We start from the raw sequence: 26,981 nt of genomic DNA, 5'->3' as shown, positions 1-26,981 counted from the left end.
GTGTGTGTGTGTGTGTGTGTGTGTGTGTGTGTGTGTGTGAGAGTGTGTGTGTGTGTACGAGTGTGTGTTTCACTCACAGCGTCCGTTGAGGTTGTGTGTGTCCATGAATGACAGCGCTTCATCACAGTTGGTTCCCTGCTCCGTGTAGCTCTTGTCCATTGAGTTCACCATCACCGTCATCTCCTGTCTCGTGCTGTTCAGCGTCTCCTTGCGCTTCTTCGCCAGCTTTCTGCAAATCACAAAATCAAAGATAAAAGTAACAGCATTAGTGATGTGATACACAAAACGTAACACACGACCTGTATGCAGTATGTACACTATGTGGGAATTTAGGACACTGCTTCCCACAATGCAATGTATTTTTTCATTTCGTTTTATTTTAAAGTTTTAGTAATTTTCTTGTGTTTTTGACATTTTTATTAGCTTTTTTTTCATGTCTATTTTATGCATTTTTATTTCAGTTTTAGTTATTTTAGTATCACTGAGATTTTATTTATCGTGTGAATTAGTTTATATTTTTATATTTGATATTTTCATTTTAATATTTCAGTCAAAGTTTTAGTTATTTTGTTGTGTGATTTTGTCATTTTTATGCTTTTTTTTTTAAATTTTATTTCATTTATTGTTTATTTTAGTACATCAAGTTAAACTAATTGAAAATGAGATGTTGCATTGGGAACTACCTGAAATAATGGCTTTTTTTGTATTTTATTTTATTTCAGTAAATGTTCATTTTAAGTTACAAATGTATTTTAATATATCAAAATAAATGATCATATTTTTAGTTTTAGTTTCAGTTAAATATAATAACCCTGTTTAGTACCAAATGAATGAGAAATGTTGCTTTGGCAACAAGCTTAAGTAAAACATTTTTATATTTTGCATTTTATTAAATTTTTTTCAGTTAACATTTATTTTAAGTAAATTTTTTTTATGTTTTAATTTTAGTTAACTATAATAACTCTGGTTTGGCTCCATAATATTTGACACTGAATTAAAATGAATAATTTCTAGACGTAACTCACTGAATTAAAGTGACTATTATATAACAATGTACAGTTTGAAAAGTTTATAGTTTCATCCTGCATTCATGTATTTAAAACTGTGCAAGTATTTCGTTCTGAACACAGAATGCCTTTAATGCTGTAAATGAGGAACAGGACGAGAGGTTAGTTCAACAAATGTATTTTAGTGAGCAAAGAGCAGTCCTGAAGAAACACTCAAGGTGATCAGCCATTAAACTAATCAAAAGAGGCTAATTTTAATGAGCAGGGCCTGATTAAGATGCCGGAGTCACCCTCCCAATTAAACCGTGATATAATTCTAATCAACGCCCCACCAAGAGCTTCGAGGAGCGCCGGCTCTCCGTGATTACAGCCGCACACGCGTGTTCTCCAACACACATCTCAACGCCAGAGCAGATGTTAGAGAATAATGGAGTTCTGCTTTAATTCAGTTAACCTGCCTTCATCTGCTAACGATCCGCAAATGCAAATGAGGCCAAAGTACTCAGCCAATCCGTGGGAGGGAAATTAGCGTGTGGTTCCTCGCCTGAGGCTAGACTTCCCAAAGCGGATCCGCAGGTAATTTCCAATGAGATCTTGGAAACGGAGCCAAACCACAAAGTAAGCAGATGCACCAAGTTTCTACAAACTACAAACTCCATTAAAGCTTGAACATCAGCAGAAGTCATGAGTGATGAGCAGAGCGAACGGGTTACACCGCCATGAGATTAGCCTCGCTAAACAACACGCCATATTCCATCAGGACAAAGTTCAGCTCCTCCGCAGGAACATCTGAGGGAAAACTCAATCTCCACTCAGCAGACAGATTTAGATTCCGCTCCCACACTAAACAGTTTACACTCAGAAATCACTGGTAAATTTCACAAATCGTTACAAAGAATCAATGTTGGAAGTGATATAGAAAGACTGAAACAGCACAGTCTAAAGAATGCTGGGTTGAGCCTGTTGGGTCATTATGTTGGGCTGTTTTTTTCCAGGGTTACAGAGAAGAGTTGAATTAAAATGTTTCTCTTAAATGTTATGCTTTTTATTTCTAAAACGCTTGTTATATGAGTTTAAATGTAAGCTGGGGTTTGCTGGCCCAAGTGCAGGTTGTACCTGAGGGCCTTGTTTGAAATCGTGCAAATTGCACAAATAAATAAACAGAACAAAGATACAAATTAAACAACGATTTGATTTTTTCAGGTTTGTAGGTGTTCAGGTACAGAATCCAAATAATCAAATGTAAAATAGCATGGCATAGTCTTCACTGTATGAATTAAATATAGATTAATTCTGAAGTAATTCAGTCAAGAGCAGGACAGAGACAGCAGCTTGTAAATTAGGCGCTGTCACTTTAAGACACAATGCATGGATCCCATATAATGACACACATCTGTCGTTCACGTAAGACGTAACCAACAGTTCCCTTTCAGGAACTCGAGCTGCGTCGAACGCTTTGGGAACGCCTTCAGCGAGACTATGCTTTGAATCGTGTGTGTAATCAGACCAATAGATGGGCACGACGTCACGGATGGGGTGATGTGTGACCAGGAAGCTATAAAAGCACGTGAGGTGGAGACAGCGGCAGCTTCTGTCATTCAGCGAAGCACTCTGTGTGTGTATGTCCTATTTACTGTTGTCTGTCACTTTGGCAAACGATAAAGCAATGCCAAAGTCTAAGCACAAGACAAATAAAGGGGATGATAAAGGCAAACAGCAGTTTAGGTTGTGTGTTCCTCCCTGCCCTCGCTACATCACGGGCAGGGATACACACAGCCTTTGTGTTTTATGTCTGGGAGCGAAGCACGCCGTGGCCAAATTAAATATCGAATGGCCCGCCGAGAAGCAGGCAGAACCCGTTAAAAGCAAATTAGATGAACGTTTTTTACGGACTAAGCCGCTCCCTCCACGCCGGGGCTTGCCGTTTTTTCCCGATCTCCACACTGAGGTGGAAACCATACTCGGCCCGCCTCTTTAGTCCGTCTCTGGTTGATTATTCTAACGTCACAGGATTAACTGAGTGCTGTTATAGGGTGATGCCCCGGATTGAACGGACGCTCGCGAGCTATCTGTCTCCCGGTGTGGCGTCGTCCCTTAAAGCCCCGGCACTGCCCACCAAGCCGCTTCGTACCGCTTCAGCACTGGTGGGCAAAGGATACACGGCAGCAGGTCAGGCTGGTCTTGCCTTCACACGATGGCTGTTCTTCAGGCGTATCAAGCAGACCTGCTTAAAGAGTTAGATGAGAGTGAGGAAGTTAAAGCCGATGATATTAGCGAACTCTGGCGAACCGCTGATTTGTCTCTCCACACCACGAAAGAGACCGCCAAAGCTATCGGGCGGTCGATGGCAGCCTTGGTGGCCGCAGAGAGGCATTTGTGGTTGACCCTGTCCGACATCAAAGAGAAGGACAGGGTCTTCCTGCTTAACGCCCCGTTTGCGCCTTCTGGCCTGTTCGGCGACGCCGTCAATTCCGACGTCGACAGGTTTCAGGAGGCTCGGCGGCGGCGTTTCAGCGGTTCCTCCATCGCCACTCTCTAGCTCAGCCGTGTGCCCGCTCCTCATACAGAGAGGCGCAGAAAGTGAGTGTCGCGACTCGCACGCCCCCACGCGAACGGGGATCGCGAAGGGAGCTACGCTCACGGTCGAAGACTTCGAAGCCGAAGGCCGATCTGAGGACCGTCCTTCTGGCTAAGAAGTCTTCGACAAAGAAGCCCTGATGTTTGTGTCCCAGGGCTTCTGAGGGCAGCCCCCGCTGGGGAAGAGCAGTGTACACCTCATTATACAGTGCCCGTCTCTCCTCAGTGCCCTCAGGAGGCTGAGCTGTTAACCCTGCCACCGCCGGTGCTTCAGGGCACAGCGGTCTCCAGCGAGCGCAGCTCTCAACCTCCGCCCAGAAATGTAGCGGTTCTGGGAGGCTTGCTTTCTCCAAGGAGGTCTATAGAACAGTTAGATCGGCCGTTCCCTGCCGGTTTTCCGCTTCAGGTGTGTGTGTGTGTGTGTGTGTGTGTGTGTGTGTGTGTGAGAGTGTGTGTGTGTGTACGAGTGTGTGTTTCACTCACAGCGTCCGTTGAGGTTGTGTGTGTCCATGAATGACAGCGCTTCATCACAGTTGGTTCCCTGCTCCGTGTAGCTCTTGTCCATTGAGTTCACCATCACCGTCATCTCCTGTCTCGTGCTGTTCAGCGTCTCCTTGCGCTTCTTCGCCAGCTTTCTGCAAATCACAAAATCAAAGATAAAAGTAACAGCATTAGTGATGTGATACACAAAACGTAACACACGACCTGTATGCAGTATGTACACTATGTGGGAATTTAGGACACTGCTTCCCACAATGCAATGTATTTTTTCATTTCGTTTTATTTTAAAGTTTTAGTAATTTTCTTGTGTTTTTGACATTTTTATTAGCTTTTTTTTCATGTCTATTTTATGCATTTTTATTTCAGTTTTAGTTATTTTAGTATCACTGAGATTTTATTTATCGTGTGAATTAGTTTATATTTTTATATTTGATATTTTCATTTTAATATTTCAGTCAAAGTTTTAGTTATTTTGTTGTGTGATTTTGTCATTTTTATGCTTTTTTTTTTAAATTTTATTTCATTTATTGTTTATTTTAGTACATCAAGTTAAACTAATTGAAAATGAGATGTTGCATTGGGAACTACCTGAAATAATGGCTTTTTTTGTATTTTATTTTATTTCAGTAAATGTTCATTTTAAGTTACAAATGTATTTTAATATATCAAAATAAATGATCATATTTTTAGTTTTAGTTTCAGTTAAATATAATAACCCTGTTTAGTACCAAATGAATGAGAAATGTTGCTTTGGCAACAAGCTTAAGTAAAACATTTTTATATTTTGCATTTTATTAAATTTTTTTCAGTTAACATTTATTTTAAGTAAATTTTTTTTATGTTTTAATTTTAGTTAACTATAATAACTCTGGTTTGGCTCCATAATATTTGACACTGAATTAAAATGAATAATTTCTAGACGTAACTCACTGAATTAAAGTGACTATTATATAACAATGTACAGTTTGAAAAGTTTATAGTTTCATCCTGCATTCATGTATTTAAAACTGTGCAAGTATTTCGTTCTGAACACAGAATGCCTTTAATGCTGTAAATGAGGAACAGGACGAGAGGTTAGTTCAACAAATGTATTTTAGTGAGCAAAGAGCAGTCCTGAAGAAACACTCAAGGTGATCAGCCATTAAACTAATCAAAAGAGGCTAATTTTAATGAGCAGGGCCTGATTAAGATGCCGGAGTCACCCTCCCAATTAAACCGTGATATAATTCTAATCAACGCCCCACCAAGAGCTTCGAGGAGCGCCGGCTCTCCGTGATTACAGCCGCACACGCGTGTTCTCCAACACACATCTCAACGCCAGAGCAGATGTTAGAGAATAATGGAGTTCTGCTTTAATTCAGTTAACCTGCCTTCATCTGCTAACGATCCGCAAATGCAAATGAGGCCAAAGTACTCAGCCAATCCGTGGGAGGGAAATTAGCGTGTGGTTCCTCGCCTGAGGCTAGACTTCCCAAAGCGGATCCGCAGGTAATTTCCAATGAGATCTTGGAAACGGAGCCAAACCACAAAGTAAGCAGATGCACCAAGTTTCTACAAACTACAAACTCCATTAAAGCTTGAACATCAGCAGAAGTCATGAGTGATGAGCAGAGCGAACGGGTTACACCGCCATGAGATTAGCCTCGCTAAACAACACGCCATATTCCATCAGGACAAAGTTCAGCTCCTCCGCAGGAACATCTGAGGGAAAACTCAATCTCCACTCAGCAGACAGATTTAGATTCCGCTCCCACACTAAACAGTTTACACTCAGAAATCACTGGTAAATTTCACAAATCGTTACAAAGAATCAATGTTGGAAGTGATATAGAAAGACTGAAACAGCACAGTCTAAAGAATGCTGGGTTGAGCCTGTTGGGTCATTATGTTGGGCTGTTTTTTTCCAGGGTTACAGAGAAGAGTTGAATTAAAATGTTTCTCTTAAATGTTATGCTTTTTATTTCTAAAACGCTTGTTATATGAGTTTAAATGTAAGCTGGGGTTTGCTGGCCCAAGTGCAGGTTGTACCTGAGGGCCTTGTTTGAAATCGTGCAAATTGCACAAATAAATAAACAGAACAAAGATACAAATTAAACAACGATTTGATTTTTTCAGGTTTGTAGGTGTTCAGGTACAGAATCCAAATAATCAAATGTAAAATAGCATGGCATAGTCTTCACTGTATGAATTAAATATAGATTAATTCTGAAGTAATTCAGTCAAGAGCAGGACAGAGACAGCAGCTTGTAAATTAGGCGCTGTCACTTTAAGACACAATGCATGGATCCCATATAATGACACACATCTGTCGTTCACGTAAGACGTAACCAACAGTTCCCTTTCAGGAACTCGAGCTGCGTCGAACGCTTTGGGAACGCCTTCAGCGAGACTATGCTTTGAATCGTGTGTGTAATCAGACCAATAGATGGGCACGACGTCACGGATGGGGTGATGTGTGACCAGGAAGCTATAAAAGCACGTGAGGTGGAGACAGCGGCAGCTTCTGTCATTCAGCGAAGCACTCTGTGTGTGTATGTCCTATTTACTGTTGTCTGTCACTTTGGCAAACGATAAAGCAATGCCAAAGTCTAAGCACAAGACAAATAAAGGGGATGATAAAGGCAAACAGCAGTTTAGGTTGTGTGTTCCTCCCTGCCCTCGCTACATCACGGGCAGGGATACACACAGCCTTTGTGTTTTATGTCTGGGAGCGAAGCACGCCGTGGCCAAATTAAATATCGAATGGCCCGCCGAGAAGCAGGCAGAACCCGTTAAAAGCAAATTAGATGAACGTTTTTTACGGACTAAGCCGCTCCCTCCACGCCGGGGCTTGCCGTTTTTTCCCGATCTCCACACTGAGGTGGAAACCATACTCGGCCCGCCTCTTTAGTCCGTCTCTGGTTGATTATTCTAACGTCACAGGATTAACTGAGTGCTGTTATAGGGTGATGCCCCGGATTGAACGGACGCTCGCGAGCTATCTGTCTCCCGGTGTGGCGTCGTCCCTTAAAGCCCCGGCACTGCCCACCAAGCCGCTTCGTACCGCTTCAGCACTGGTGGGCAAAGGATACACGGCAGCAGGTCAGGCTGGTCTTGCCTTCACACGATGGCTGTTCTTCAGGCGTATCAAGCAGACCTGCTTAAAGAGTTAGATGAGAGTGAGGAAGTTAAAGCCGATGATATTAGCGAACTCTGGCGAACCGCTGATTTGTCTCTCCACACCACGAAAGAGACCGCCAAAGCTATCGGGCGGTCGATGGCAGCCTTGGTGGCCGCAGAGAGGCATTTGTGGTTGACCCTGTCCGACATCAAAGAGAAGGACAGGGTCTTCCTGCTTAACGCCCCGTTTGCGCCTTCTGGCCTGTTCGGCGACGCCGTCAATTCCGACGTCGACAGGTTTCAGGAGGCTCGGCGGCGGCGTTTCAGCGGTTCCTCCATCGCCACTCTCTAGCTCAGCCGTGTGCCCGCTCCTCATACAGAGAGGCGCAGAAAGTGAGTGTCGCGACTCGCACGCCCCCACGCGAACGGGGATCGCGAAGGGAGCTACGCTCACGGTCGAAGAATACGGTGCCCGTCTCTCCTCAGTGCCCTCAGGAGGCCGAGCTGTTAACCCTGCCACCGCCGGTGCTTCAGGACTGTAGAAAGAGGTTACAGAATTCAGTTTGGTTCTCCTCTGCCTCGTTTCAACGGGATCGTTTCCACGGTGGTGGGTCCCGAGCAGGCTCCGGTGTTAGAACAAGAGGTAAATACTCTGCTGAGGAAGGAGGCCATCGAGGTGGTCCCTCCTCTCGAAAGAGAATCCGGGTTCTACAGCCGGTACGTCATTGTACCGAAGAAGGATGGGGGGTTGCGTCCGATTTTAGATCTGCGTCAGTTGAATCACTCAGTCATGCGACTAAAGTTCAAGATGCTCACTATCAAACAGGTCGTGTCTCAGATCAGGTCCAAGGACTGGTTTGTAACGATAGATCTAAAAGATGCATATTTCCATGTCTCCATCTTTCCTCAACACAGGAAGTTCCTGAGGTTTGCTTTCGAGGGCGAAGCTTACCAATATCGGGTTCTTCTGTTCGGCCTTGCACTCTCACCCTGCACATTCACGAAGTGTGTGGATGCTGCTCTGGCTCCACTGCGACTCCAAGGCATCTGCATACTAAATTATATCGATGATTGGTTGATTCTGGCTCAGTCAGAGCAGACGGTGGTTTGACATCGAGATGTCGTTCTCGCCCATATGAAAGAGTTGGGGTTAAGACTAAACGCAAAGAAAAGTGTGCTTTCTCCATTACAGAGGACCACTTATCTAGGCATGGTGTGGGATTCGACCACGATGCAGGCACAGCTGTCTCCTGCTCGGATCGAGTCGATCCTCACTGCAGTTGCGAGAGTCAAAGAAGGCCGATCACTCACTGTCAAGCAGTTTCAAAGACTGCTGGGTCTGATGGCAGCTGCGTCCAATGTGATACCTTTTGACCTGCTGTACATGAGACCCCTACAGTGGTGGCTGAAGACCAAGGGGTTTTCCCCGAGGGGAAATCCGCTTCGCATGATCAAGGTCATGCGTTAGCGCACCTTGAACAAGCTGGTGCACCAGATCCTTGTGTAGGCCCAAGGGAAGCTCCTTTCTCTAAGAGCCGTTTACATCCCTGGGCATCTCAATATGGGAGCAGACATCCTGTCGAGGCAGGGGCCGAGGCACGGGGAATGGATGCTTCACCCCGAGGTGGTGAAGCAGATATGGAGAGTTTTTGGCCAGGCTCAGGTGGACCAATGTCCCATCTGGTTCTCTCTGACTCATCCAGCTCCAATGGGGCTGCCAAGATACAGACTTGGCCGAGGCTTTGTCTGTACACTTTTCCCCCGATCGTTCTGCTCCCGGGAGTTCTGGAGAGAGTAGAGTTATAGAAACTAAGGTTGTGGCATCTGAGGGAGCACAGCTCGTAGCTTCCAGTCTCTCAACTGAGGTTGTTGAGACCATCCTCCAATCCAGAGCTCCCTCAACAAGGAAACTGTATGCCCTGAAGTGGAACTCTTCACTTCCTGGTGTAGAGATCGCCAACTTGACCCAGTTAACTGCCTGGTCGGTTCAGTGCTAGAGTTCTTGCAGGCTAGATTCTCTGCAGGGTTGACCCACTCCACCCTGAAGGTGTACGTGGCGGCTATAACTGCTTACCATGCCCCTCTCGGTAGTCAGTCTGTGGGAAGACACACCCTGGTTACACGTTTCCTCCGCGGTGCGCTGAGGCTGAGGCCTCCCCTTGTTAGCCATCACTTCACTGAAGAGAGTCTGAGATTTGCAGGCCTTGTCAGTGGCCCCCTCCTTCCTAGACTTTGCGCCCGGCTTGGCCAAAGCTTTTCTGTACCCCAGGACAGGGTACGTCCCTAAAGTGCCCTCCTCAGTACCATGGCCCGTCGTACTTCAGGCTTTCTGTCCTCCCCCCTTTAGGGAACCTGACCAGTAGAAGCTAAATTGCATGTGTCCACACATATGTCTACAGAGTTGCCATGTGGAGGAAGTCTGACCAATTATTTGTTTGTTATGGTCCTTCCAAGAGGGGTCTGCCTGCCACTAAGCAGACCCTCAGTAGGTGGATTGTTGATGCCATTACTATTTCATATGAGTCCTCTGGCCTTCCCTCACCCTTAGGGGTCAAGGCTCACTCCATCCGAAGTGTGGCGGCCTCTAAGGCCTTCCTGTCGGGTGTGGCTATGCAGGATATATGTAACGCTGCGGGCTGGTCCACGCCGCTCACATTCATCAGGTTCTACAACCTCGACATTCGTACCGCTCCTGGTTCCTCCGTCCTCTTGCCGTAGTTGTGCTGAAGTCGTACACACTAAGCAGGGACTTGAAAGTCTGGCGGCGTGGGCATCTCGTTCCCAAAGCGCTCGACGCAGCTCGAGTTCCTGAAGGGGAACATCTCAAGGTTACGTATGTAACCCTAGTTACAGGGAAGTCGTGGCCTAATGGTTAGAGAGTTGGACTCGTAACCCAAATGTTGCGGGTTCGAGTCTCGTACCGGCAGGGATTGTAGGTGGGGGGAGTGAATGTGCAGCGCTCTCTCCCACCTTCAATACCACGACTGAGGTGCCCTTGAGCAAGGCACCGAACCCCCAACTGCTCCCTGGGCGCCACAGCAAAAAAATGGCTGCCCACTGCTCCGGGTGTGTGTTCACGGTGTGTGTGTGTTCACTGCTGTGTGTGTGCACTTTGGATGGGATAAATGCAGAGCACTAATTCCGAGTATGGGTCATCATACTTGGCCACATGTCACGTCACTTTTTAGTTTTTTAGAGGGAACGAGGCGCTGCGTCTCCTGCAATACTTCCGGCACCCCTGGGAGCGCTTCCCTCATTCTCCAGAAGCTGCCGCTGTCTCCACCTCACGTGCATTTATAGCTTCCTGGTCACACGTCACCCCGTCTGTGACATCGCGCCCATCCATTGGTCTGATTACACACACGATTCAGAGCATAGTCTCGCTGAAGGCGTTCCCAAAGCGTTCGACGCAGGAACTAGGGTTACATAGTTCCCTCTGGGAACTAGGGTCACATATGTAACCTTGAGACATTTTCTGAGGATACTCGCCAAGACGGCTATTCCAACATAATTTCGTATGCATTTGTCCGTTCAAGTGCAAGATGACGCTAAACTCAATTCAGTGTTAACGGGCTGTGAAACGGACACAGAATGCTGAATTCGTCTCTTTTGTGTGTTTTTGTGCTTGCATTTTTAAATTGGCGAGGTGTATTTGCTTGTTCAAGCACATGAAGATGTGAAAGAGAGCTAAAGTCGATGTTTGTCTGAGACTACAGTCAGTTCAGTTATTTCATGTCTTCTTGTGCTTGAATGCTTTAAAATCTCTTGAATGTTTAAATTGGCAAACACACATGCAAACAATAAGCTTTCGTGACGACGCGCTTCTGTCCTTCATGCTGGCCTCGAGCAGTCGGATGAAATCGCCCCTAAAATCATCACCACCTTTCTCCCCACTGGTTCTGGTGTGTAATATTGTAAACTGTATTCATCCAAATAAATTCAATTTGTTTTATATTTTTGTCCATGGGTGTTCTTGCTTATTAATAAACGTTCACCTTTTGATTATTACGGTTGCCTCTAGTAATTCTGTGTGATTTCTAATTTCCAACCCATTTTAAGTCAGCAATACAGTCACTTTTAAACAATAGTTGAGTAAAATAAAACAACCCAGCATGTTGGGTGAAACGTTTAATGCCACCAGCTGGGTCAAAATAACCCGGCATGTGTATATTTAACCAGCGCTGGGTTGTCAAATAACCCAAAAATTATTTTTTTTTAACCCAGCATAATTTTTTACAGTGTATTTGAACTTCAGCTTTATATTTTAAGGTCTTACAAGTGTAAAGTTAAATTATTTTTCTATTTCAAACACACAAACAAACACACACACATACACACATCACTGTGTGTGCACATGTGTGTGTTTGTGTGTCTTAATTGACTGCGTCCAGCAGAGGAAAGATCCTTCAAAGTGTGACGCACACCACAGATGAAACTGCATGGCATGCTGGGAATTGTGTTCTCACACACGAGCGCGGCTGTTGTAGGTGTTTAACACGAGCGTCCCGCAACACACGCGTCTTCATTAGAGCCGCTCGGATACGGGGAACAGTGGGGAATTGTGGGATGCGTGCTACGCCGCTGGTCTGGGATCAGTACATGAGCGAGAGCCAGCAGAGACTAAAGACACACGACACGACACTAAACTACAATTAAACCAGAGACAATATAGAATCAGAACACACCAAACAATCCCACACTTTAATACAGCAATTCCACAAAGATTACGACTAGACTAGAGATTTAAAGGAGTTTAACCTCAGCATGAACCTATTAACTCATAACCGTTAGAATTAACTAACAGCTGTTCATATTAACATTAACTAATAATCCATGTGACCCTAACTGAACTAAAACATAAAACCACAGAAAAAAAACCTCACTTAAAATAAGCATTAACTGAAATCAAATAAATTATTATTTTTTATTTACCATTTTATTTAGTATTTAAAAAAAGAATTACACATTTTATTTATTATTATTTTTATTTTATGTATTATTTTATTTTAACTTTAGTTAATTCACATTTTAATGTACTAAAATAACAAAAACTGAAACTAAAACAATAATAATAAAAATAACTATATAGACATTTAAAAAACAAACAAACAAACAAATCAAAAACACAACAAAATTACTAAAACTAATTAAAATTAAATGAAAGTATAAAAATAAAAATTTCTCATTTTTTAATTAATTGATAGTTAATGAAAAGCTAATAATTAATAAAATCATTCAAATGTAAAATTAAAATACAAAATAAAAAAATTTAATAATTAAAATAATATAATAAATAACCGACTTGACTGGATAAATAAAGTTAAACAAAACAAACAATACTTGATTTGTTTATCTGCATGTTGACATCAGAGAACCATGAACATGTGAATGTGTTGACAAATTATTCGTCTCTCTCTCTCTCTATGTCTCTATGTCCCTTTTCACACATTTATTTAAAATAAAATGGTTTATAAGAGTTATTGATTCTGTAATCAGACACTGTGTTATAAACTGAAACTATTAAAAACATTTTTTGTTAATACAAATAAAGGTGAAATAAAATATAAATATTAGATTAATAATAAACTAAAACCTAAACAAAAATCAAATGTTGTCCTGGCATTAATTGAAATAAAATAAGATTAAGCTGAAGTGCTAAAATTACTAAAACTAAAACGGAAATAAAAAATAAAGATAAAATATGAAGGAAAAAAAAAAGATAAAAGCACATAAAATTAAAATGAAATATATACAGTATATGAATGAATGAATGAATGAATAAAAAAATGTATTTTAATTTAATAAAAAATTACTAAAACTGAAAAAAGATAAATAGAAATATAATAATTAAAAAAAACTAATAAAAAGAGGAAAAACACACAATTAATCAAATTTGAAGTAAAATTAAAATGAAAATATATTACAAAAATATTTTAATAAATAAAATAAAATATGAATAGATTAAATAAAAAGCTTAAAAAAATTATAATGTCCTGGCAGTAACTCAAATAAAGTTGAAGTTGAAGTACTAAAATTACTAAAACTAAAACTGAAATAAAAAATAAATTCAACATAAAAAAAAAAAACTAATAAAAATGAATGAAATGAAAATGCAAACTCGAGGTTACAATCAATCTCACAAATGAGCTAAAACTATTTATTTCCCATAGTGCGGGAAACACTGTAAGAGTATTTTCAATTGGTTCCAGTACTTTTCTAATAAATGCATCTGGTCTGAACAAAACCCAATTGTTGATTCCCACTCATATAAATAAGCAAACAGCTCCGCATGACAAACAAACAAACAAAAACCAGCACAGATCAAGCATCCAGGAAAACATCAGGACATGAGGCTGATGGACTTCATTCGACTTCATGCAGCAAGCACCAACCATGCAGGAAAACTGCGATGACTGCGATTAATAATGATGATGATGATGATGATTTATGAGATGAAGGGTAATTCCAGGTGTTTAAGGAAAAGCACGCTTCCCTTCCCTGAGCTGGGCAACAGAAAGACAAGGAGAAGTTTCCTTGGGAAAGTACAAAATCACATGGACTGTAAATGAATCCTCAGTAATCAAACCAAGGCTCTGATTGGAGGAGCTACAGCATTCACAGACAAGCATTGGACAGCAGATGATGGAGAATCACATCACAACTTCAAGACGGCGTTAGCAATATCCAGCTCATGATCATAACAATTACAGATAACACTTTCTGATTGAAATGCACAGCCGAATGTTAACTCTCGTGCCCTCGAGGCGCCGGAGCCAATCGTAACCGGCGCGTCATGCAGGTCGAGCATAGCATGGCACTAACAGTGTACAAAGGTGTTTTACTCACAGGTAGTAAGTGTAGGACTGATAGGTTCTCCTGCCCAGTGAGGTGGTGGAGGGGTTTAAGCAGTGGAGGGGGATGAAGATGGAAGGAAAGAAAAAGTAAAATATATTAATGTTCTGAAACGATAGAAAATGAACAGAAGCAGACATGGTGGCATTCGTGAGAGAGAGAGAGAGAAAGAGAGATGCGCGGCGGTCACTGCGCAAACGCTGACCACATGACCAACCAGAGGGTCACATGACTTATATACATTCATATATGTGTTTGTTTTCGTCTGGGTGAATTAACAACTACTGCTCACAAGTCTGGAATCAGTTGAATGTTTCTGAAAGAGTATCAAGGCTGCGTTTATTTGATCAAAAATGCAGTAAAAATTGTGAAACATTATTAGAATCTAAAAAAGCTGTTTCTATGTGAATCTCTGTTAAAATGTAATGTATTTCTGTGATACGCAGCTGTATTTTCAGCATCATTACTCCAGTCTTCAGTGTCACATGATCTTCAGAAATCATTCTAATATGCTGATTTGCTGCTCGAGAAACATTTCTGATTATTATCAATGTTGAAAACATTAATATTTTTGTGGAAACTGTGGCACATTTTTTTTTTCAGGATTCACAGATGAATAGAAAGTTCAGAAGAACAGCATTTATTTGAAATAGAAATTTTCTGTAACGTTATAAATGTCTTTACTGTCACTTTTTATCAGTTTAATGCAGCCTTGCTGAATAAAAGTATTAATTTCTATTCAATCTTACCCGCTTCAAACTTTTGAATGCAAGCAGCACAACTGTTTTCAACATTGATAATAATCAGAAATGTTTCTAATAAATCAGCATATTAGAATGATTTCTGAAGATCATGTGACACTGAAGACTGGAGTAATGATGCTGAAAATACAGCTGCGCATCACAGAAATAATACAGTTTAACAGATATTCACATAGAAAACAGCTGCTTTAAATTCTAATAATATTTCACAATTTAACTGTATTTTTGATCAAATAAATGCAGCCTTAGTGAGCAGAGGAGACTTCTTTCTTACTTTGGACTGGTAGTGTATAACAGCTGTATCTGCTCTGCATCTATAATCTCTCTGTGAGAATTCATATGTGCATTAATAAGTCTTTATGAGGACGATGTCGTGTGTGAAAGGTCAGTCAGAGCACAGATACATCACTGCACATTAGCAATAAAACCAACATTAATTCCCCTTCTTCAATGCATCTCCTCATTTTTCAGGATGTAATTAGAGGACTATAAAAACATTTGCGCTCTAAATGACCAGATGCAGCGTCCAGAGCGTGCTCTCGGCCTTAAATGAGGAATTAGCATGTTCTCCTCACGTTCTAATCTAATTCAGCAAATTAAACCAAATAGATGCGAGAGATTCAATCGCGCTCGTTCATCTGATTAAAGCATATTGAACGGGATTCAATTAAAATGTCTGCGGAGTGATCAGCGCTCATCTCTCCGGGAGGGAAATCTGATGAATCCGGTGTTTGGGATTATTGGACACGCGTGTGTGAAATAAACCCGTCTCTTCATGCAAACGACTCTAGAGCAGCGCTTCTCAGCCTCTTTCACTCCTTAAAAGATACAAATAAACGCCAAAATGATGTTAGAATGTTTTAATAGCATTTCAATGAATATTATGTTAATATAACTGCATTTAAATAATGCAAAGTTTTCCCCAGGGTTGAGAACCACTGCTTTATTCACATTCATACACACAGAAACCGTGCAAACGACCACATATCAGATGCTTCACAACAACATCACGAGTATTTACGAGTATATCATTTGTGCCAGTAGGAATTACACATTTCCAAATATTCCTTGCAAATATTGCATCTTTTAGTTTGGAACTAAAATTAAAACTTTAAAAATAAATTTTGTTATTTAAAAATAGGGCTGCAACTAATAATCATTTTGATAATCGATTAATCTGTCAATTATTTCTTTGATTAATCGGACACAAATCCAAATATTATTAACTATTAAAATGTAATAATCTTAATAAAAAAAATTAATTTTACTCCAGTATTAAAAATCTCTGTTTTTCTTCACAGCACACAGAAGTGATTAACTGATAATCAAATTTGTTGTAAATAATTTTTTATTATCAATTATAATCGACTTTATTGATTAGTTGTTGCAGCCCTAATTTAAAATTAACATTAACTGAAATAAAATCAAATACAAAAAACTTAAACTTATTTTATTTCAGCTAGTTTCCAAGGCAACTGTTCTAATTTTAATTAGTTTCACTTGAAGTACTAAAATAACTAAAACTAAAACTGAAATAAAAATTAACAAAAACTGTATGGACTATTTTTAAAAAACAAGAAATGGCAAAACAAACATTTTAACAAACATTTGGAAAATATAAAAATAAAAAACAAATTCAAAATATTAATAAAAGCTATCATACTATCTGAATTATATTAAAATAACACTCTGTAGATTCAGGTGTAACTTAAAGAACAAGTACCAAAATTAAAAGATTTATAAAGTCATTGTTTCTCCAAAAAATTAAAACATTGGTTGTTGTCAAATCAAAATTGTGAACATTTATAGGGATTTTAGTGTTAAATATTTTGTATTTATGTATCGATTTTTAAAAAAAATCTGCCCTGGGATTACAGATCAAAATTAGTCACCCTGACACATTGATTTCATATATTACTAATGTGTATTTTCCCTGATTAAATAAATAAATGGAAATAGAATTACAAGAAAGCAGCAATAATAAACCTGCAATTATAGCTGGTTTGATGACAACAGACAAAACTGTGTGTGCTCACATTCACCACAGATGTTTAGATAGACGTGTGTGAGTTGCACTGTCTATAAACGGTATATAGTTCAAATTCATGACTGTAAATGACTATTATATTTACTGTAGTGGCTCTAAAGTTTTCTGGATTGGGCTGTTTTATATTCAGCAGGGCAGAAGGCTAATCTGGAGCAAGTGTGCGAGCTGGATATTTGCCGAAACTGACTCCGGATGACCCTTGATCTGCGGGCAGCTAATGTAAACTAGGCTCCAGCTAACGACGCACTTTCATCAGTCACACAATCACAGATCTACTGAGATTCCCTCTTCTTTTTGAGATGCAGGGTCATCGGGAGAACGGCTCTTTATCAGGCTATTATACAGCATTTTAACCAGGCTTATCAACATAATTAGATTAATAATTCAGTGTTGCATAGACAATGCGGATGAAAGGCCAGGCGTAAATCGGAAGGAAAATCTATTATTAATATCTGCGGTTAAACTCCAGACAAAAACACAAAGTCCTGATCTGACTGCGGATGAGACAAAAGTTTGGACACATCTGCTCATTCCTATTTAATATTAATGTCCAGGTTAGAATAATAGTCACAGGACACTGAAATAGCAGAGTTTCTTCCTGTTGGATTTCTAGGGAGTTCATGCATTGAAAATTAGTTTTGGATAAAAGCATCAGCCAAATGTATGAACGGAAATCTAACACTAATGTATATGCAGATCAAAACATATGAAACTACATATGAAACACTGCATTCCAAAAATGAATGGCATAATTCATTATTAATTATTTGCATCAATTTGATTTTATTTAAAAATCATATTTTTAAAATGCATTTATTTATGCATAAATCTTTTCATTGTGAAAACAATATTTATTCATTAAAAAAAAAAGTAAAAACATGGTTTTTGCATGGAAATTGTTGAAAATATGACTTGCTCTGGAACAAGCAATATTGAATCGGTTCAAATGTATGAGATTGAATGATATCATCAATTATTTTATGTTAAATATATAAACCTAGTTATTGTGTATTTAAAACACATTCAGATTATTAGCACTATTACAGAAACTTGCCCTCTTTCAATAATGTATGACTGACAAATATCAACAAGCATCAGATTAAGTTTATAAGTAAAAGTATTTATGTTAAAACTGTGTAATCTGAATGAATAGAAAATTTAAATGCAGTTCAAATGAATAAAACTTAAATTTAGGCCTAAATGCCGTATGTTTTGAGTGTAATTTCCCACATTTAAGCAGAGGTCTTTAGATGAAAAGTTCTTAACATAAACTGAGTCACGTGTGTCCAAACTTTGGTTAACGGCGGCGCTTTCTGATGTGTGTTGTCATCCTTAAATGTGGTAAAAATTGTGTAACCGATCATCTTCACTGTGTGTGTTGAGGTTCTTACCGTTTTACCGTTTCTTCATGAGCAGCACCACGCCGAGGAAGATGATGACGAAGAGCAGTATTCCTGCGATGACGCCGGCGATCTTCACCGTGTGGTCGGTCTGTTTCTCCGGCTCCACCGCGTTGGGTTTGTGTGTCGCCGCACCTGAGATCAACCAAAGGTCAAAGGTCATACAGAAGATGGTTTGAGGCAAGACACTACACTTCATGCACTGCTCAATTCAGAGATTTTGATCTATTTCGCTTCATAACATGTCTTCATGCAGACGAGTGGAAAGAGAACAATGAAAATACACATCGAGTGTTTATTCTATTGCACTTTATCTATCTTTAAAAAAACATTTCTCCACTTTAGTAACACTTACTTACACCAAAACTTAGTTTTATTCCTCTCTATATTCTGAAGGTTTTTACTGAGGGGTTTGTTCATATATCATTCACAATGATTTATACAACATTTTACTCCTAAAAACATGGTGAAAATGCATATCTTTGAAGGCAATGAGTCTTTATCTCCATTTCAGCAGCACTTACAAACACCAAAACTTAGAGTTTTATTCCTCTCTATATTCTGAAGGTTTTTACTGAGGGGTTTGTTCATATATCATTCACAAAAACAAACATTTTAACAAACATTTGGAAAATATAAAAATAAAAAACAAATTCAAAATATTAATAAAAGCTATCATACTATCTGAATTATATTAAAATAACACTCTGTAGATTCAGGTGTAACTTAAAGAACAAGTACCAAAATTAAAAGATTTATAAAGTCATTGTTTCTCCAAAAAATTAAAACATTGGTTGTTGTCAAATCAAAATTGTGAACATTTATAGGGATTTTAGTGTTAAATATTTTGTATTTATGTATCGATTTTTAAAAAAAATCTGCCCTGGGATTACAGATCAAAATTAGTCACCCTGACACATTGATTTCATATATTACTAATGTGTATTTTCCCTGATTAAATAAATAAATGGAAATAGAATTACAAGAAAGCAGCAATAATAAACCTGCAATTATAGCTGGTTTGATGACAACAGACAAAACTGTGTGTGCTCACATTCACCACAGATGTTTAGATAGACGTGTGTGAGTTGCACTGTCTATAAACGGTATATAGTTCAAATTCATGACTGTAAATGACTATTATATTTACTGTAGTGGCTCTAAAGTTTTCTGGATTGGGCTGTTTTATATTCAGCAGGGCAGAAGGCTAATCTGGAGCAAGTGTGCGAGCTGGATATTTGCCGAAACTGACTCCGGATGACCCTTGATCTGCGGGCAGCTAATGTAAACTAGGCTCCAGCTAACGACGCACTTTCATCAGTCACACAATCACAGATCTACTGAGATTCCCTCTTCTTTTTGAGATGCAGGGTCATCGGGAGAACGGCTCTTTATCAGGCTATTATACAGCATTTTAACCAGGCTTATCAACATAATTAGATTAATAATTCAGTGTTGCATAGACAATGCGGATGAAAGGCCAGGCGTAAATCGGAAGGAAAATCTATTATTAATATCTGCGGTTAAACTCCAGACAAAAACACAAAGTCCTGATCTGACTGCGGATGAGACAAAAGTTTGGACACATCTGCTCATTCCTATTTAATATTAATGTCCAGGTTAGAATAATAGTCACAGGACACTGAAATAGCAGAGTTTCTTCCTGTTGGATTTCTAGGGAGTTCATGCATTGAAAATTAGTTTTGGATAAAAGCATCAGCCAAATGTATGAACGGAAATCTAACACTAATGTATATGCAGATCAAAACATATGAAACTACATATGAAACACTGCATTCCAAAAATGAATGGCATAATTCATTATTAATTATTTGCATCAATTTGATTTTATTTAAAAATCATATTTTTAAAATGCATTTATTTATGCATAAATCTTTTCATTGTGAAAACAATATTTATTCATTAAAAAAAAAAGTAAAAACATGGTTTTTGCATGGAAATTGTTGAAAATATGACTTGCTCTGGAACAAGCAATATTGAATCGGTTCAAATGTATGAGATTGAATGATATCATCAATTATTTTATGTTAAATATATAAACCTAGTTATTGTGTATTTAAAACACATTCAGATTATTAGCACTATTACAGAAACTTGCCCTCTTTCAATAATGTATGACTGACAAATATCAACAAGCATCAGATTAAGTTTATAAGTAAAAGTATTTATGTTAAAACTGTGTAATCTGAATGAATAGAAAATTTAAATGCAGTTCAAATGAATAAAACTTAAATTTAGGCCTAAATGCCGTATGTTTTGAGTGTAATTTCCCACATTTAAGCAGAGGTCTTTAGATGAAAAGTTCTTAACATAAACTGAGTCACGTGTGTCCAAACTTTGGTTAACGGCGGCGCTTTCTGATGTGTGTTGTCATCCTTAAATGTGGTAAAAATTGTGTAACCGATCATCTTCACTGTGTGTGTTGAGGTTCTTACCGTTTCTTCATGAGCAGCACCACGCCGAGGAAGATGATGACGAAGAGCAGTATTCCTGCGATGACGCCGGCGATCTTCACCGTGTGGTCGGTCTGTTTCTCCGGCTCCACCGCGTTGGGTTTGTGTGTCGCCGCACCTGAGATCAACCAAAGGTCAAAGGTCATACAGAAGATGGTTTGAGGCAAGACACTACACTTCATGCACTGCTCAATTCAGAGATTTTGATCTATTTCGCTTCATAACATGTCTTCATGCAGACGAGTGGAAAGAGAACAATGAAAATACACATCGAGTGTTTATTCTATTGCACTTTATCTATCTTTAAAAAAACATTTCTCCACTTTAGTAACACTTACTTACACCAAAACTTAGTTTTATTCCTCTCTATATTCTGAAGGTTTTTACTGAGGGGTTTGTTCATATATCATTCACACTGATTTATACAACATTTTACTCCTAAAAACATGGTGAAAATGCATATCTTTGAAGGCAATGAGTCTTTATCTCCATTTCAGCAGCACTTACAAACACCAAAACTTAGAGTTTTATTCCTCTCTATATTCTGAAGGTTTTTACTGAGGGGTTTGTTCATATATCATTCACACTGATTTATACAACATTTTACTCCTAAAAACATGGTGAAAATGCATATCTTTGAAGGCAATGAGTCTTTATCTCCATTTCAGCAGCACTTACAAACACCAAAACTTAGAGTTTTATTCCTCTCTATATTCTGAAGGTTTTTACTGAGGGGTTTGCTCATATATCATTCACACTGATTTATACAACATTTTACTCCTAAAAACATGATGAAAATGTATTTGTTATCTGTCTGTTGTCTGTTGGCAGTATTTTCTGATTTATGGAGTGATAAAAAACATACTACCACAACCAAATTAACAATTGTTCTGACTCTCGCACATTTTTCAAAACCTTCTCTTCTCTTCTTTCTCCTCCCCCCCCCTCCTCCTCCTTCATCAACTCTTACAGCTGACGACTTTGCAATATTCTTCATAAATAAAACAAGAACAATCAGCGGCCAATTCTCCACACCACAAACTGACAAACACATCATAACAACAAATACACACTCTCTCTCCTCCTCCTCTCCACTCTCGGAGGCAGACGTTTCCAAACTTATCCTTTACAATCATCCTACTACCTGTCCTCTTGATCCTATTCCCACCTGCCTCCTTCAGGCCATTTCTTCTTCAGTTATACCTGCGCTCACTCACATTATCAACGCCTCTCTTCACACTGGTACATTTCCTACAGCATTTAAGCAGGCTCGGGTAACCCCACTGCTTAAGAAACCCTACAAGAAAACTACAGACCGGTATCCCTTCTTCCATTCATTGCAAAGACACTTGAGCGAGTTGTGTTCAACCAACTCTCTATGTTTCTTGCACAGAACAACCTCCTGGACAACAACCAATCTGGCTTCAAAAGTGGCCACTCAACTGAGACTGCCCTGCTCTCGGTTACTGAAGCCCTGAGACTGGCAAGAGCAGCTTCCAAATCCTCAGTACTCATCTTGCTGGATCTGTCTGCTGCTTTTGACACCGTTAACCACCAGATTCTCCTGTCCACCCTCATGTCGATGGGCATCTCAGGAGCCGCACTCCAGTGGTCAAGTCTTACCTCTCTGGCAGGTCCTTCAGGGTGTCTTGGAGGGGTGAGGTTTCTAAGTCACAACTTCTTGCTAATGGGGTTCCCCAAGGCTCAGTGCTTGGACCGCTTCTCTTCTCCATCTATATGTCATCATTAGGATCTGTCATTCAGAAGCATGGCTTTTCCTGTCACTGCTATGCTGATGACACTCAACTCTTCTCATTCCATCCGATGGTAGCTGTTTGCATTGCAGCCTGTCTGACAGACATCTCTGGCTGGATGAAGGACCATCACCTTCAACTCAACCTTGCTAAGACAGAACTGCTCGTGGTCTCAGCCAACCCAGCACTTCATCACAACTTCTCAATACAGATAGGTTCGTCAACCATATCTCCTTCCAGGACAGCCAAGAACCTTGGAATTGTGATTGATGATCAGTTAAGCTTCACAGACCATATTGCTATAACGACGCGGTCCTGGGACTATTGTAATGCTCTCTTGGCGGGCCTTCCCGCATGTACTATCAAGCCTCTGCAACTGATCCAGAATGCAGCAGCCAGAGTGGTCTTCAACGAGCCGAAGAGAGCACATGTCACATCTCTCTTCATCAGTTTGCACTGGCTGCCAATAGCAGCTCGCATCAAATTCAAGGTACTGATGTTTGCCTACAAGACAACCACTAGTGCTGCACCAATATACCTAAACTTGCTTGTTCAGACTTATGCGCCCTCCAGAGGCTTGCATTCTACAAGTGAACAATGCCTCGTGGTGCCATCCCAAAAAGGCACAAAATCACTCTCATTGACCTTTTCCTGGACTGTTCCCAGCTGCTGGAACAATATGCCTCTCTCAATGTGAGCAGCTGAGTCTTTAGCCACTTTTTTTTTCTAATTTATTTAAAAATAAGACTTGCTATGTGTACTGTGCTAGACTAACTAGTCACATCACTTGTATACTGTTGCTCTCTTGTTGGTCTGATTGCTTCTATTGTTCTTCTCGTTTGTAAGTCGCTTTGGATAAAAGCGTTTGCTAAATGATTAAATGTAAATGTAAAAAGAGAAATCCAAAATCACCCCAGTAAAAACCTTTAACTCTAATATGTCACCAAAATCAAATGAGAATTCTGAACCTTGCTTTATCCAATGTTCAGATTTATGTTCTGGAAATTAGATTAGATGATACCTCATTTCATATTTAAACATAACATTTCATTGTTGTCTATAGTTTTGAGCTCATCAATATGCTTGTGTACAACTGAAAGTGTGCACTGATCAAATAAAATAAAGCAGCAGATATAGATATTAAAAATGTACAGAATACTGATGACATCATTTCCTGCTCAGGGATGGGGCCGGAATCCTTAACTTCCTGTTTCAGTAGGAAACATACAGGAAATCATTTGTGTTTCTCATTTAATTAATTTCAGGTTCCATGTTTTTTTCTCTTTGTTGGTCAGTAAATGTGTTTGTCGCTGCAGCCAAATCAGAAGAACCACATTCATCCGCTGATTTAATCAAACCATGGGTCTATTTCAACCTTGAATATAAAGCACAATGCAATAAATGCAGCTCATGTGCATCAGTCTGATAATGACAGAGAGAGTTTGCGATGACAAATGAGAGAGATCTGCTTGTGTTTAAAGAAACATGTTTGTCTGAGATACTTTATGGGCTTAAAAACACCTAAATTTACGTTTAGCTTCATACGTTTGAAAAACTCATACAATGAGTGCAAATTACTTTCTTGTTTTGACATATTTCTTACTAAAAGAGGACGTTGGGTTAATGGAGGGTCGTTCAGTTATTATCATTAACTAAACCCATAAAAAAACTTTGAAATAAAATAAAAATTAACTGAAATAAAATATTAAAAACTTGTTTTATTTCAGCTAGTTACCAAGACAACATTTAGCATTTTGGTTTAACTTAAAATAACTAAAACTAATATACAAATGAATAAAAATGATATAGACATATACAAAAATAATAAAATGATAAAATCATGCAACAAAAAAAACTAAAACTTTAAATTAAATTAAAATGAAGATGGGAAATATAAAAACTAATTTAAATAGTACTTAAAAACGTCAACAACACTAAAATAACACTGAACACTGTACAAGTTGATGTAATCAGCGCTTTATCTCTGCAAAGATTATGTTAGAGACAGATTCTTCAGTTCATCCACACACACATGCAGTGAGTGAGTGAGTTTCTGACCTGTTAGCTGGTTGTCTCCAGCGGCCGGAGCGATGCGAACGTAAGGAGTGGTGAGCTGCGTCACCAAGATAGCAGCTGCAAGAACAAGATCCACACACATGCAGAAAGACAGGGATAGAACCAGTGTGTGTGTGTGTGTGTGTGTGTGTGAGAGAGAGAGAGAGAGAGAGAGAGAGAGAGAGAGACAGTAGAAACAAACAGGAGAAAGAATAAAACGAGCAGTTACTGAAAACCTGCACAAGACACACACAAAAGCAGAACCATGCAGCGCTTCGTCTTCACACACGCTCATTTATAATCCCAGGTCGTCATGTCTCTCATCTCACGTTGCTCTTACTTTAACCTGAGTTAGTAATTAACCCCAGGTTAATGTGCTTATTTGCATATTTACAAGGTTAATAACATTGACTGGACAAGTGCAGCGTGTGAACCGTTTCAGAAACCGAATCAGGCTACAACACTAACAGCATCTGTTTGGTTTGTCAAATATCTGTCACTGCTTCGTCATGCTGATTACATGCACATGTGTCAAATTAATTACATTTTCAATGTCCGCTTGCATAAATTAGAATACCTACCTTTGGTAGCGACACGGACGCAGTCGATTTTGGTCTCCTGAAAAACAAAAATACATACAAAACTCTTGATTGATTCAATCGAACAAATAATCATTTACTTTGGCCAACACGTGCTGTTTCTAAATGTGCTACAGAAATAAACACGATTGACTGATTGATTAATTGATTGATACACTGTGATATTCATCAACATCCTCTGTGATCAGGACTTTTGAGATTAACCGTGTTAAAATCCAGAATAATGCCATATTATTTAGAATATTAAATTATATTCTTAATGGTGCTTATATTATTTTATATGCTTAATTGTGTAAATATGCACTTTCCCATGACTGTACATTGTCTGTGTTATGCTTCACTACTGTAAAACATTTTGGAGCTCTGGAAAGGTTCTATATAAATTAAACATAATAATAAAAATAATAAACATTTATTATAATATTATATATTATATATACTGTTTTTGTTATTATGATCATTATTATTATCATTAATAATAATAATTATATTGCATTTATTATAATGAATAAATGATATGAATCTACTGTATCTACAGTAATTGCTTGTCGCGCGCATCAGTCGTCTGTGACGTTCACTGATGAATTTCCAGTGGCTCCAGTGTTTTCTAGAGGAGTAAGTAATGTTTTACTCTTGTCAGCAGAATGAAAACAGTCCAGTAACTGGTTCTGCTGCTGCATGACTCCAGTGATGTATATGCTGGTATATTTTCTATGCCTGCTAAGCAGCTGCGGCATTAAAACTGCATTTCAGCTGAATGCTGTATGTGAGCGTTCAGAACGAGCACCTGGAGCTCGACTCGCTTTAGCGCCTGTAATCAAACTAACGTCTGACATCAGCCTTCAGCTACACGCACACCAACAACAAAGCACCTTGTTCTGCTTTATTACTGCTGTTCTTTTTAATATGCCGACTGCTGTGCTCTCCTGTTCCGTCAGTTTATCAAAGCCAGCATACAGTTATTGAACATAAACAGCGTTTCAAAAGACTGAAACTACTGAGCTTTCAAACTACATCTGTTAAAATTACCACAATCCTTTAGGTCTTTCTAAACAGCCCAGCAACACATTAGTAACCACTTAGAACACCTTGGCAATGCCCTAGCAACACCCTAGCAACCACCAGAACCTGTGCAACAGTCTAGCAATGGCCTGGCGACTGTGTAGCATCCATTCAGAACAACCTAGCAACACCCTAGCAACCACCAAAACCTGTGCAACAGCGTAACAATGCCCTAGCAACTGCCTAGAAACCTTAACATCCTTGAAACGTCTCAGAAATCACAGAGAAAACCTGCAAAAAATAGTTCTTAATTAAATGTAATCTTTTTAGACTTGATTTCCCACAAAATATCTAAAAATGCATGAAAAAATCAAAAGACAAATTTACTTGAGAAGCAAAACTGCATAAAATATTAAGCCTTGTTTTCTTTAATATAAGTGTACTTTGCCTCACCGCACTGGCAGATTTGTTCACTTGTTTTAAGTATTAAAAAAAGAGAAAAAATGCACTTAAATAAAAAAAAACAACAACAAAAAAAAACATTCTCTGAAAACTAGACTTAATATCTTATGCAATCAATGGATGTTGTTATAAGGAATTTCAGATACTGGAAAATTAGACACAAACACACATTAAGAGGAGGATGTTTTTTTTTTTGCTGTATAGCAACTGTCACATCCACCCTGAACATCTCAGCATCATTCATGTTTCCCAGCAGGTCTTGAAAAGCTTTAGTTTTATCACGGCTAGTGTTTTTCTAATCTTCAGCTTCTCTTACACTGCACAGTGGCATTTAAACACACACTTCCACATCCACCCATCCATTAGAGCCTAAGAACGACCTTTGACCTGC

The 26,981-nt window shown here is 39.2% G+C and overlaps 1 protein-coding gene across 1 annotated transcript in view; it reads right to left on the bottom strand.

Annotated features, from left to right (window-relative positions):
* Window positions 1-26,981, bottom strand: part of LOC107681920 (receptor-type tyrosine-protein phosphatase mu) — a 250,840-nt gene that overhangs the window by 63,776 nt on the left and 160,083 nt on the right. The window contains exons 13-17 of the mRNA XM_016478293.1: window positions 25,109-25,145; window positions 24,531-24,605; window positions 20,701-20,836; window positions 14,031-14,060; window positions 4,068-4,219 (exon numbers count right to left, since the gene is read on the bottom strand). Of these exons, the coding sequence (XP_016333779.1) occupies window positions 4,068-4,219; window positions 14,031-14,060; window positions 20,701-20,836; window positions 24,531-24,605; window positions 25,109-25,145 (430 nt within the window). The remainder of the gene's footprint in view (window positions 1-4,067; window positions 4,220-14,030; window positions 14,061-20,700; window positions 20,837-24,530; window positions 24,606-25,108; window positions 25,146-26,981) is intronic.

This window comes from Sinocyclocheilus anshuiensis, unplaced genomic scaffold (assembly GCF_001515605.1).
Source record: "Sinocyclocheilus anshuiensis isolate Anshui unplaced genomic scaffold, SAMN03320099.WGS_v1.1 scaffold2198, whole genome shotgun sequence".
NCBI classification, from domain to species: domain Eukaryota; kingdom Metazoa; phylum Chordata; class Actinopteri; order Cypriniformes; family Cyprinidae; genus Sinocyclocheilus; species Sinocyclocheilus anshuiensis.
The sequence above is the reverse complement of the archived record's forward strand: the minus strand, read 5'-3'. Positions and strand labels throughout refer to the sequence as shown.